The 14,976-nt window shown below is 36.0% G+C and overlaps 1 protein-coding gene across 4 annotated transcripts in view; it reads left to right on the top strand.

The window, feature by feature from the left end:
* Positions 1 to 14,976, top strand: part of SHPRH (SNF2 histone linker PHD RING helicase) — an 84,575-nt gene that overhangs the window by 58,538 nt on the left and 11,061 nt on the right. For all 4 annotated transcript variants that reach the window (XM_015137155.3, XM_077998436.1, XM_077998437.1 and 1 more), the window contains 1 exon segment: positions 238 to 426. In XM_015137155.3, coding sequence (XP_014992641.2) covers positions 238 to 426 — 189 coding nt within the window.

Raw genomic sequence — 14,976 nt, 5'->3', positions numbered from 1 at the left:
CACCACCTTTCTACAATGACTATCATGCTCACTTTTAGGATGAACACAACCAAAGATTATGAAAGCTTACTTTGGAATAAAAAATTAATTTAAAGACACAACTTGGCTTTATGACAAAGAATATTAATGTCATAAAATCTTTGGGAAGAAAAATTGTGATTTTCTTCTCCTTTTGATATACTTCTAAGTTGTAAGGCATCTTTGATAGCACTAAGGCTTGTTCTGTTTTCTTCTTAGTGGGCAGTACTGACCTGTGGTCACTGTTTCTGTAATGAATGCATTTCTATAATTATTGAACAATACAGCGTGGGATCTCACAGAAGCTCCATTAAGTGTGCAATCTGCCGCCAGACCACATCTCACAAAGAAATCTCATATGTCTTCACCTCAGAGAAAGCAAACCAGGAGGAGGACATCCCTGTGAAGGTAAAGTAGGTCAGGAACACGTAGAAGCATAGGTAAGGCAATATAATATAGGAAGCAGTATCTGATTAAGAAAGCATGAACATCAGAACGAGCTTGACAGTGAATAGGTAGATGCCACTGTTGTCCATAGATATACTGCCTGAAAGCCTCAGCTTAACCATCTAATTTTTTATTGTGAGAGGAACACAGAATGCTTATTCAAACATAATAGCGATAGTCATGTACACTGTGGCTAAAATGTAACAGCTTAAAATTCCAGTTTCCTATCATCCTCTATAATATTGCTATCCACCACAAGTAGATAGAGGTCTGGTTACATTAAAGATTTATTTAAAGTAAGAGTTTTCCTCATTCTTTTACTCAACCCTGGATCTAAGGAAAAAAGGATGTGTCTAAACAGAAGGATAAAATAAATTGGCTAATGAACACAGCTACAAGATAGATGTAATGTGCTTTTTAAACAGCATGGATTGCTATTTCAGGGTAAAGCCAAATTTTGGCTTTATTTTCCTAATTTTTTTCCGTGCTTCATTCAGAATTTTAAGAAAATTGCTATAATTTGATATCCAGACTGGATCTGTAATTGGATTTACTGCTTTTAAGGGGTATTTAATAAAAAGCCAAGACTATTTTGTCCTTTCTTTTCCTTAAATATGCTTTTTTAATATTTTTTTTCTAACCAAACTTAAACAAAAGACACATCAGTATCTAAATGTAGTAGCAAATGTGGGCTTTAAGGAATAGAGAATGAGAATTAGAGAATGGTGGGGTTGACTCTTAAGCAAGATGAAGTATTCTTTATTCCTTCTTCTGAGTTTTTGATACTCTCTTTTCACTTTTAAGTAATGTGGTTTGTAAGTAGAATCAGCTATAAGTTGAAATTCACTACCAGTAGTTAGGCAGTTATTAGGGTACCCTTCTCCCAAGGAAACTGTAGTTGCATTAAAGAACTTTTAATTGCTCTTTTTCACTGTTATTTGAGTAAAACCTGAAAATATCAGTCATATTACTCTTTAGTCTGTTGGGATAAACAGAATCCCACAGTTAGAATAAGCGTTCATCCATTCATTCCACACATATATATTGGACATATACTAGCACACAGGCGGTGTGCTAGGCCTCATAGACGCAGCATACACATAAATAAAACAGATATGGTTACTACTCTTGTGGAGATTGGTGAAGGAGTTTGAATTGGGACAAGAAGCACAGATGTTAACAAATAATTAATGTGTTATAATTGTGATAAGCACTACAAAAGAACAAAGCTGGAGGCATCACGCTACCTGATTTCAAACTATACTACAAGGCTACAGTAACCAAAACAGAATGGTACTGGTACCAAAACAGACATATAGGCCAATGGAGCAGATGATTTGGCTGATGGCAGCCAATGATTTGGGTAATGGCAGTAGAAATGGAGAGACGTGGGTATATTCTAGACATGTTTAAGGTAAAGATAGTAAGAGAATGTTGGCAGCATTAGTGAAGGAGATTTCATAGATCACCCCTGGTTTCTGATGTGAATAAGCAGGTGGGTAGTGGTATGGCTAATGATACAAGGCATTTGGAAGAAGATACATTTAGACATACCATATTTAAGGTGCCTAAGACATCCAAGTAGAACTGTCCAGAAAAGTGTTGATAAGTGGAGCTGGAGATACAAAATTCAGAGTCACTAACAGAAAAGTTTGCTTCAGATCACGTCCTATGAAGTCCTTAACTTTAAAAGATTGAATCAAGTTGAGAGGGCTGGAAAATGAGAAGGAGCAACCAGGGACTGGCAATCCAGTGGGGTATGCTGGCAACAAAGGCCACAGGGAAGCTCTGCTTCGGTAAGGAGGCAGTAGTTCTGAAGGTGGATCAACTACAGTATGGACTAGTTTGTCTAATGAGGTCACTGATGACTTTAGAAGGAGCTCTTTTAATACAAATGTAGAGGCAGAAAGCAGATTGGGAGGGATTGAGGGATGAGCAGGAAGTCAATAAGTACAAAAAATGCCCAACTGTTTTGTAAATTTAACTGTGAGATAGAAGCAGAATTGTAACCAGAAGATATGAGTACAGAAAGACATCACTTTTTTTTGGTTGTTTTGTTTAAGACAAAAGATTCTTGAGCATGTTTAATCTCCAGTGGAAAAAAAGGATAGACTGAAGATATAGGAGAAAGGATAATTTGTAATATAAGTTTCTTGAAAAGAAGGAGAATGTTGATGTATAGAAAGTAGAGGTTTCATTGAAGTCAAATATCTATTGAGCCCAAAAGATATAAACATAGGTGTTCTTATCTGAGAATGGGAAATTATAGTCATTGCAGAGAGGACAGGTCTGCCAGATGTGACTGTAGAAGTAGGTGACTCAAGTGAGAAGGAGAAGAAAAGATGCCAGAAGATTAAACAGTGAGACCTGAATTTTGGATGAGTTGTCCAGACAGACAGTATGTAATATCTAGAGTTGAGGTATAGAGTAAATTAGGCACCAAAATTCTTAGTGAATGTAGGGTAGGGTTCAGTAAATTATAGCAAAGAGTAGAGTTGGGATAACTGGGCTTCAGGAGGCTCAAAAAATGGAAGTTGTTATACAAATGAGAACTAATGCTCTGAAACCTGCATTTGCGTACCAGCAGTCAAATGCAACACTCAAATCCTTCTTTCAAAAGGGCTGCTGAGAGACCAGTATGTTTAGAGGATAGCCAGGTTCTAATTAGAGCAGGAAAGTGAAGAGCAGTATTTCTACAAGAGGTAGAAAATATGAAACAGTTTGTTTCATGAAATACAAGTTCCAGGGGGCGCCAGCGAAAGGTCCAGCAGTGAAAGAAGAAAAGTGAGAGGGTGAACAAGCAGGAAGGAAGTGCAGGACAGTATAGGAGGAACAGAATAGGCAAGGATACGTGATTGAGAGCATCATGACCTAAGGATCATCTAGTCCTGTTCCCTATTGGTGAATCCCCTGAATACATTTTACAGTCAGCCCTGTGTGTCTGTGGATATAGCCAACCATAGATCAAAAATATTTAGAACAGGAAAAATTTCATGAAGTTCTAAAGAGGAGAACTTGAATTTGCAGCATGCTGAGTTTACGTTGAATCCACGCAAATGAAATGATGTGTAGGGATTACATAAGGTAATCTGGAGATGATTTAAAGTATACAGGAGGATGTGTGTATGTTAAATGTAAGTACAGCATCATTTTATACAAGGGCCTTGAGCATCCTGGGATTTTGATATCCACAGGGGTTTTGGAAGCAGTCAGTCCCTCACAGATACTGAGGGAGGACTGAATTTTTAAAGCAAATGCCTAAGAGTTACTGAATGAAGAGGTAGGTGACTTACGGTGCAGCCCTGAGGCATTTGACAGTTACTCTTTATCCTGCCTGCAACACAGAGCTACGCTCCTTCCCAGTCCCTCTCTCTGCCTTTCTTCCCACTCCTATAGTTTCTCTTTTCCTTCCCATAAAGATAGTCTTTCTTAGCCCTTCCTTTTTTCTCTTCATTCTCTTCCTCTGGCCACAGCATCTCAAGGGCCACAGATGGCCTTTGTGGCTAAGAAGAGGTGGCTCACCCTTAGGTAAAAGCATGCATCCCAGTACAAGGAACTGGCGTAAGAAAGAACTGTTGTGTCGGGTTTTGTGCAGAGAGGTTAAGGAAGTGATTGCTCTAGCTACCAGTAAACAGCACAACCTCTACGAAACTGAGTCATTGAGCCCATCAAATCCAAACACCTGTTCATTTTATGGCAACTTTCCTAGACACCCAGGATAGAGATTGGCACAGTTACATGTGCCGTGCTGTTGGAGCAGGGATATCAGTGTATAAATACTGTTTATTGTGCCCTCACTTCTCGCTGTCTTTCATGGGTATTGATGAACACGTGAATTAACTGAAGCATCTTTAAAAAAAATTAAGATTATAGAATTTACTAAAGATAATTTCCCTTTGATAAAAAGATGCACATGTACGTAACACTGAATATTGTATCATTGTGCGGGCAAGTTTTATCCCTCCTCGATGTCCTCACATTGCTTCATGCCATGTTTAGGTTGGCTCTTCGCTGCTTTTTCTGTTACCATTTGTGTCTGCCACATTTGCCTTGTGCTTCCTGTCTCTTCTTCTGACTTCTGTCACATTTCTGCCCTGCTGTCTGTCATGTCCTCCTTGAAACATCTGCTTATTGTATTCTGAGACTTCACCCGTCTCTTGTGACTCTTTGAAGCTTCCACATAAAAGGTCATATTGCCTATTTTGGATTTGTATGTAAATAAAGATGGCTGTGTGTAAATAATTAAGGCATTATTTTCAAATTTTAGAACTACTAGTTCCAATTATTTCTAAACTATTTATATTATTGTTGATTATCAAATCCCTGATCTTTAACAAACAATACTGATAAGTAATTTTTTATTTAGTTGAAATATTTATATTTTCTGAAATATGAAATTTATTTCTGAAATGGTTATTTCACTGTATTTATGTCAAGATTCTCAGACATAGCAAACCATATATCATGCATAATGCTTAATCATATAGCTGTTTTGTGGATAAAAGATATTTGGAAAACATAAAACTACTATTTATTAGTAGTAGACATTTTTAAGTAGTATTTCTTGGAAATAAGAGATTTTCCAATGTAAGGAATGCTGTTGATTGACCATAGATACAAAATGAATACTAGGATCACAAATGTCCTGTTTGGTGGATACACTTAAGTTGAAGACCATTTCTTCCCTAGCAACAGTGTGACAGTATTCCTAAATGACCTTTGGAACCTACTGGGCATCTCACAAAGTAAACAAAATTCCCCTTGCAAGTTCTGACAACTGCCAGGCATTTTGGATGGTGAAGTGGGCCTCCTGGCAGAACATATGGCCCATGTGTCTTGTTCCCTGTGTCTTATGTTTGGCTAGGTTTCATACAAAGCGTTTTGCCAGTGGAAACCCTGACCCTATAATGAACAAGAGTCTTAGATAATAAGAAATTTCTGTCCGGGAGAAAATAGACATAACCACTACGTAGATACAGTGACAGCAATACAGCACCCTCTCCACCCACCACATACTACACAATTGCTTCTCTTGTCAAACTTTTAAGTATCTGACCATCAACTGGCCTGCTTTTTAAAATAAGTATTTTTGTTCATTCTCTACCTCCATAAACTTTGACTCATTAGACCTGGGATGTGGTCCAGAAATCTGCATTTTTAGCAAGCAAATATCTTAATAATAGAGATACCTTATATGGCCTGTTTGTAGGAAAAAAACTCTGTATCTCTACATTCCAACTCACAGAGAAGCCTAGCCATAGTATTGTAGAATTCTACATGTGGAATCCTGTTCTGTTCTTTTTTAATTTGAATTTTTGTTCAATTAATTTAAAGATCATTTGTGACATCTGTCTCACACTTTTAAAATATAATTAAAATAAACATCTGAGTGGAAAAAAATGAATTATGAAATTCTGACTGAGTTTAAAATGGGAATAAAATAATTTGGTAAATATAATCCAGAAGTGATTATATTTAAATATATTTATCTAAATATTCTTATATAAGACAAGATTTGTATAACATGAACATTAACTGGTAAATTTGGAATGCAGTTGTATATTTTTTGTTAAAATATGTTATGACTAAATATAATTGCAAAAAAAAATACCATTTCTCTTTCTGTTCACTGGCCAAGTTAATACTTGTAATTCTGAACTGTTAGCCTCATGTTAAAGTTATCCACAGCTTGCAATAAATTGAACGCACAGAGACTTCTAAGATATGAACTAAAAGTTATCTTTATGAAATTATCTTTATGAAAACATCATTTGTAGAGTATAAACTCCATTAAAAGGTAGAGGACTTTTCATGAGGTAAGGATGTTGTTTTATTCACTATTTTATATGAGGCATTTGGAACAATACTTGGCATATAATAGACACTCAGTAAGTATTTGAATGCATGGATGGATGACAATTGAATAGTCTGTATACCTAGTAACCCTAAGAGCCTTTGTATCCAAATAAAATTCTTAACTTTTTTTCCATTGCTAACTTACATCTTTGAAATAATTATGCAGAATGTTTAAAAGAACAGGATAATATTTTTGTGGCCTAGTACACTTGTAAGATTTTCCACAGCCTAGACATAATTTCCATTGAGCTTTATTCAAATATCATGTGAATGCTTGAAGAACCCAGTACTTGCCCTACGCATGTGCTTAAAAAGTATTTCCCCTTTGTAGCACCAATCATACAAGCTTCATAACTGCACTCAATTGTATCTGTGGCCACCAGTATGGGTTTTTAGCATGGTCAACAGGTGCAGACAGAAATAAAACAATGTTAACTGATCTTACTCAGCTGAACCTACTATGGACAACACACACACATTGAAGGAGTTAGCTCTATTTCAAAAAGAAAAGTCTAGAATAAAAGTAACAGAAGTCAGAAAATACCAAAATAGGAAATAACTTTTGACTAACAATCCTCTTAATATAAAACATTTTTGGAAGTTTTTCCTATATATTTGTGTGTATTTCATATGTATGAATACATATATTAATTAATATATATAAAATCTCTAAAGATACAGCCTGCTTGTTGACATAAAGTAGTCTCCAAACAAGAATGTTCTCTCTTTTGTTTGATTAAAAAAATAAGACTGGGCCGGACACAGGGCTCCAGCCTGTCATGCCAGCACTTTGGGAGGCCGAGACGGGCGGATCACGAGGTCAGGAGATCGAGACCATCCTGGCTAACACGGTGAAACCCCATCTCTACTAAAAAAATACAAAAAACTAGCCGGGTGAGGTGGCGGGCGCCTGTAGTCCCAGCTACTCGGGAGGCTGAGGCAGGAGAATGGCGTGAACCTGGGAGGCGGAGCTTGCCGTGAGCTGAGATCCGGCCACTGCACTCCAGCCTGGGCTACACAGCGAGACTCCGTCTCAAAAAATAAATAAATAAATAAAATAAGACTGAGTGTATTCATCATCTTCATTGCATTGACTTTTCTCTGATATTCTTGAGGAGTCAGCAGCGACTTTAGCTCTTAATTTTACAAATGGAGCTAAGCATGACCATGGGAATCCACAGGTCCTGCACAGAAAAAGAGGTGGCAGAAAGATGTGGGCAGATGAGGTAAATAGAAAAAATAGAAAATGGCAAAGGAAAAGGAAGAACTAGATTGGTGACAAAGGGATATATTGAGTAACAAGCTCTTAATTCAGGGTGATGGATTGCCAAGCCCTGTTTCAGATAGTGCTCCAGTATTCACTTATAAAGTCATTGAAATGAAATACAAAGCAACAATACCTTCCTAGTCACTGAGCATTATTTTTCTTTTATATGTATAAATCAAGTGCAAGTAGCCCTTTGCTGCTGCAGCAGAGAACTCTTATATGTGTTCTCATTCCTTTCCTTTCTCTCTTAAGTAAGGAATCTCAGTAGATAGGATATGGACATGAATCGAAATAGAGTAAAGCCAAGCTACAGTGTATCTTTCTACACCAATACTCAGATTTTCACTATTAATGTTGCACCCTCTTTTTTCCCTAATAATAAGTCTTCAGTGCATAAGAAGCAGTTCATCCCTCTGAAATTGCATCAGTAAAATAGTTCATTTCATTCTGGAGGGGAGAGGATTAAAATCTAGATCGGATGCTACTTGGTTACTTTATTAGAAGAATTTTTTCAGTCTACTGAACATACGGCAAAGAAACAAAACTGAATTTTCTGTCATTTTAACACATTTAACAACTTGTAATTCAAAGGTTAGATTCTCCACATTTTACAACAGGAGGCTGCAACTATAGAACACCTTATTCCAATGAGACTTAACTCTGATAAAAACAAGTTAGTGGCACCTGTTAGAGCAGATAAGAAGCCACATGACATTTCTGATCTTGAGTTGTGTTACCAAGTGACTTCCAGGCCAAACTTCATTGGAAATACTCTTTATTGGCCTTTGGTGCTATTGGGTCTCTACTGTTTTTTCAGTGTGTTGACTTCCTGCCCCAAATTCTGGAGCTTCTAACTTTGCACTTTATTTTCCAGAAAGTGAAAGACTTCACTTTACTTCACTTCTTTATTTTTAAACATTTTAGTTCTCCTGGCTGCTGACTTTGTGTCTTGAGTAGAAAACCAGGAGAGATAACAGCCATGAGCTGAGTGGGAACACTTTGTATGTCTCCCATCCCAGTTTTCTAGTTGACCTTAGAGAGAATTAGTGCCTTGGAGAGAAGAATGACAAAGATACAGTCAGTGAGGGTACAGGACAGAAGCTGTGTCCTTACTCCAAAACTGGGCCTTGGTCATTAATGTTTCAGAAACATGAAGGAAAACCAAACATTAAGCACAAAGTTAGGATTGGGGGTGTGTGTGTGCTGAAGAGACTAAGGAGAAAGGATGGGAGTAAGGAAAGGGACAATAATGTCAGAAGAGGACAGAGATGCTTATAGTTAAGTACAGCTTTATCAACCTAATATATTAAGAGATTATCTAGCAGGTTTGTGGGATTTCTCTTCCCATGTACACTCTTCCCTAATGCATGACATTCCCTAATGCATAACATAGTATGCATCCCTAATGCATAAGCAAAGCTTAACTTTGCATCTGTTTACTGCTGTAGCTAAATAATGAGTTTGCCTGAGGCTACCAGTTTACCTGTCTTGAGAATGTTCATACTGTGTTAACAGCTTATACAGGAATAGATTAGTATCCACATTTCCTTTTGTTACTTTTTTGCTTTTTTGCAAGCAGCCTTGCCTGTATGTAACCCATTCCCTTTTTCCTGTGTTAATCTTACCTTTTTTTAACAATGTGAATATTTACTTTCTATAGCAGTAACCGCATTGAGTAGTCTTCTCAGAAGCCGGCAGATTTGAACCCAAGTTTATTTACATATTTAAAATAGAAGAAACATGAAAAAGAGCAGTAGAATGTGTGTAGTGCTCATTAAGACAGTATAAAGCATTCATTTCAATTGCCAAACCAGCAGATAAACCATCCTTTTATGTTTTTCTCCATATTCTGTAACATGCGTTAGAGTGTTATGTATTTGGAGACAAGGGAGTGTGTTTTTTCATCCAGTTCCTTGTATAGTTCTTTGTTAACTCCAAGTGAAAAACTGTATATATTTGTGGTAGTATACAACATGATGTTTTAATATATGTAGATATTATGGAAGGATTGAGTCAAACTAACATATCCATCACATACTTAACCAATTTTTTTGATAAGAACATTTAAAATCTGCCTTCTTAGCAGTTTTCAAGTACAGTTGGCCTCCCATATTTGCAGATTCTGCATCAGCAGATTCAGTTAACCGCAGATAAAAAATACTCAAGAAAAACCCAGCAACAATAAAAAATCACGATACAACATATTTAAAAACCACAAATTTTTAAAAGACACTATAATTATTTACATAAGAGTTACATTGTATTAAGTATTATAAGTAATACGGAGATGATTTTAAAGTATACAGAAGGATGTGTGCAGGCTATTATGTAAACACTGCCATTTTATGTAAGGCACTTAGCATCTGCAGATCTTGATATCCAGTGGGAATCCTAGAACTCCCCATGGATACCAAGGGACAGCTGTATATAATACATTATTATGTACTGTAGTCACCATGCTGTACAGTAGATCTTTAGATCTGTTCCTTCTGTCTAACTAAAACTTTGTACCGTTTAACCCACTCCCTTCCCCAACAAACTCCAGCCTCTGGTAACCACCGTTCTGCTCTCTGCTTCTGTGAGTTCAATGTTTTTAGATACCACATGTAAGTGAGATCATGCAGTATTTGTCTTTTCTGTGCCTGGTTTATTTCAGTTAGCATAGTGTCTTTCAGGTACATAGATGTTATCTCACCAGACAGGATTGATTTACTTTCAGGTAAAAACATATTCCATTGTGTATATATACCCTGTTTTAAAATTTATTCATCAGTGGATGGACACTTACATTGATTCCATGTCTTTGCTACTGTGAATAATGCTGAAATTAACTGGAGAATGCAGATATCTCTTCCACATGCTGATTTAATTTCCCCTGCATATATACCCAGAAATAGAATTGCTGGATCATGTGATAGTTCTATTTTTAATGTATTGAGAAACCTCTTTACTGTTTTCCAAAATGGTCCTACTAATTTGTATTCCTACCAGTAGTGTACAGGGGTTTCCTTTTTCTCCACTTTCTCACCAATACTTACCTCTTGTCTTTTTTATAATAATCATTGTAACAGGAATGGGGTGTGTATCTCGGTGTGGTTTTAATTTGTATTTCCCTGATGATTAGTGTTCTTGAGCACCTTTTCCTATACCTGTTACCTATTTGTATGTCTTCTTTTGAGTAATATCTTTTCAGGTCCTTTGCCGAGTTTTTACTCAGGTTGTTTTCTTGCTCTTGAGTTTTTTGAGTTTCTCATATATTTTGGATAATAACTCCTTATCACATGTGTGGTTTGCAGATATTTTCTCCTTTGCTGTAGATTGCCTTTGTTAATTATTTCCTCTGCTGTGCAGAAGATTGTTACTTTAATGCAATCCTATTTATCTTTTTGCTTTTCTTGCTTATGTTTTTTGGGTCGTATCCAAAAAGGCTTTACCAAGATCATTGTCAAGTAGTTTGTAGTTTTGGGTCTTATATTTAAGTCTTTAATCCATTTTGAGTGGATTTTTATATATGGGGTGAGATAAGGGTCCAGTTTTATTCTTCTGCATGTGGATAACTGGTTTTTTCAGCACAGTTTATTGAAGAGACTATGTTTTCCCCATTGTGTGATCTTATGTTTGTTAAAGATTAGTTGACTGTGTATGTGTGGGTTTATTTCTGGGCTGTCTCTCCTGTTCCATTGGTCTGTATGTCTGTTTTTATTACTGTAGTTTTGTAATGTGTTTTAGAATCAGGGAGTGTGATATCTCTAGCTTTTTGCTCAAGATTGCTTTTGTTATCCAAGGTCTTTCATGGTTCCATATGAATTATAGAATTGTTTTTTTTCTATTTATCTTTGTCTGTTTTATGTTGACATAGTAGAATATTTGAGACTGGTTAATTTATAAAGAAAAGGAGTTATGGCCAGATACGGTGACTCATGCCTATAATCTCAGTGCCTTGGGAGGCCAAGGCAGGAGGATCACTCAAGGCCAGGAGTTCAAGACCAGCCTGGGCAACATAATAAGACTCTATCTGTATGAAAAAAAAAATTTAAATTAGCCAGGCATGGTGGTGCACACCTGTAGTCCCTCCCAGCTACTTCGGAGACTGAGGTGGGAGGATCACTTGAGTGCAGGAGTTCAGGGTTGCAGTGAGCTGTAATTACACCACTGCACTCCAACCAGAGTGACAGGATAAGACCCTGTCTCAAAAAGAAAAAGAAAGAAAAGAGAAAGTGTACTCGGGAAGTTGAAGGAGATTGCCCTTCTGGTGAGGGCTTCCTTGTTACATGATAACATGGCTTAAGTCACAGGGGTAGCAGACGAGTACAATGAGAGAGCAACAAACAGGAGGAGGAAACTTACATTATAACAGCCTGCCCTCACAGGAGCTAATTCTTCTTGCACAAGAAAGAATTTACTCACTACCAAGAGAATGGCACCAAGTCATTCATGAAGGATCCACCCCCATGACTCAAAACACCTGCCACTAGGCCCGACCTCCCAACACCTCCATGCTGGGTATCAAATTTCAGCATGAATATCGCTGAGGACAAACTCAAATCATAGTACTATTTCCATGAAAAATGTCATTGGAATTTTCATAGGGATTGCATTGAATCTATAGATTATGTTAATATTTATGTAACAATATTAATTATTTCAGTTCATGAACATATGTCTTTCCATTTATTTGTGTTCTCTTTAATTTTTTTATTAATGTTTCATAGTTTTCAGTGTACAAATCTCTCACCTTGATTAAATTTACTCCTAAGCATTTTTTTTTACGGTATTATAAATGGGAATTTTTTCTTGATGTCCTTTTTGGATCATTCATTGTTAGTTATAGAAATGCGACTGATTTTTGAGTTTCTTTTGTATCCTGAAACTTTACTAAATTCATTTATTTTAACAGGTTTTTGGTGGAATCTTTAGGAACTTGTATATATAAGATCATGTCATCTGCAAACAGTTTAACCTCCTCCTTTGAAATTTGAATGCCATTTATTTCTTTTCCTTGCCTAATTACTCTAGCTAAGACTTCCAATACTATGTTGATTAGCAGTGGCAAGAGTGGGCATTTGTGTTTTGCTGATCTTAGAGGAAAAGCTTTCAGCTTTTCACCACTGAGTATATTGCTAGCTGGTAGGCTTGTCATTTATGGCCTTTATTGTTTTGAGGTACGTTCCTTCTATACCTAAGTTGTTGATAGTTTATTAAAGTATGTTGAATTTAACAGATATTTTTTCTGCAAATACTGAGATGATCATTTTTTTCCTTTATTCTGTGGTGTGTCACATTTATTGGTTTGCGTATGTTAAACCATCCTTGCATGCCAGAGATGAATCCCTGTTGATCATGGTGAGTGATCCCTTCTAATGTGTTGTGGGATTTGGCTTCCTAGTATTTTGTTGAGGATTTTTGCATGTTTTCATCAGAGATACTGGTCTGTAATTTTCTTATAGTATTCTCGTCTGACTTTGATGTCAGAGTACTTCTGGTCTTGTAAAATGAATTAAGAATATTCTCTCAAGTTTTTTAGAAAAGTTCAAGAAAGATTGGTATTAGTTCTTCTTTAAATGATTGTTCGACTTTACCAGTGAAACCACTAGTTCCTATGCTTTTCTTTGACGGGAGACTTTTTATTACCAACTCAATCTCCTTACTACATACTGGTCTGTTCAGATTTTCTATTTCTTTGTGATTCAGTCTTGGTAGATTGTATGTTTCTGGGAATTTATCCATTTCTTGTAGATTTCCTGATTTGTTGGCATATAGTTGTTCATAAGTCTCTTACGATTTTCTGTATTTCTGTGGTATCAGTTTTAATGTCTCTTCTTTCATTTATAATTTTTTAAATTTCACTCTTATTTTTTCTTAGTGTGCCTGAAGGGTTGTTCATTGTGTTTATGTTTTCAAATAACCAACTAAGAATTTCATTAGTCTTTTCTGTATTTTTTTTTTCCGTTCTCTTTTTCATGTATTTCTGCTCTGATTTTTATTATATCCTTCCTTCTGCTGACTTCTTACTTTGCTCTTCTTTTTCCAGTTCCTTGTGGTGCAACATTAGGTTGTTTATTTGGAACATTTCTCTTTTTTTATGTAGTTGTTTATTTCTATAAGCTTCATTATTAGAACTGCTTTTGTTGAATTCCCATACCTTTTATTATGTTGTATTTCCATTTTCATTTGTCTCAGGGTATTTTTAATTTTTCCTTTTAATTGCTTCATTGATCCATTGAATGAATGTTCAAGAGCATGTTATTTAATTTCTATTTAATTTCTACATTTTTGTTATTTTTCCAAAATTCTTCCTATTGTGGATTTCTAGTTTCATTCCATTGTCAGAGAAGATACTTGATGTAATTTCAGTCTGAATTTGTTTTCAAGACTTGTTTTGTAGCCTAACATTTTCTGCTAGGAGAGTAGGAAGTAACTAGACTGGGATGAAATGGTTCAGAACTGTAGCATTTGGAAGGGATCATTGAGCGCTACCACTGAACTGGCCAGTCGTTGATAAAAGTGAATGCTCTGTTCTTTTCCTCCATAGAGTTAGCACTACAGTGCTAGGAATGTTGGTTACAAAAAAATTATTCTACTTTTTTTTTTTTTGAACTTTTAGTAAGAAACATTAATTGGTGGAAGAATTCATAGTTATCCTGGTATTTCACTTGAAATATTTTTGAAAGTAAGCGCTTGCAGGGAACATGGATGTTTTTGTCTAAATTCTGAAATGATCACCTTTACACTAATTTCCTATTTTCTCTTCACTCTTATTTGAGATAATTATTAGACTGAAATAGGTTCTTTGTAGTACATTTCTAATCTTGCAAGTATTCTTGAAAATCTGCGTATCCAGAGAAAATAAGTGTAGAATCATTATTTTAGCATGAGGATTTTAAAACTTTTTCCATTATTCTATCTTGCTGACTTAAAATTAGTATAGCTTTCTTTCTTGTTTTGTTTGTATTTTTACCTTTGAATGTTTCTTCATGTAAAAGTGTGTTGAGAGGATTGAGGGAGAGGGTTATGCTGCTGTGGAAATATTTTTCTTTCTTTTTGGTTAAATCTGCCCTCCCTTGTGATATAATCTAGGTCATTATAGTGTTCATATTTAATATCTCAGAAAGATAGTAAGTTCTTGAGTGTTTACTCCTTACCAGATGTTAGGCTAAATACTTTGTATACATTTGCTCCTTTAATCATCACAGCCACCTTTGGAAAGAGATATAATTATCATTCAGCCCTGTTGGACAGATGAGGAAACAAAGGGTTAGAAACTGTAACTAGTGAGTTGCAGAACTATGAGTTCAACTTAAATTTCTCTCATTCAAAATCTCATAACCTTAATTTCTCTGTCATACCATCTCTGAGAGTACTCCAGAAGGAAAACTTTCTCACTGAGG

The sequence above is a fragment of the Macaca mulatta genome, chromosome 4, assembly GCF_049350105.2.
Source record: "Macaca mulatta isolate MMU2019108-1 chromosome 4, T2T-MMU8v2.0, whole genome shotgun sequence".
Classification (NCBI taxonomy): Eukaryota; Metazoa; Chordata; class Mammalia; order Primates; family Cercopithecidae; genus Macaca; species Macaca mulatta.
This window is presented reverse-complemented; position numbering and strand designations above follow the sequence as displayed.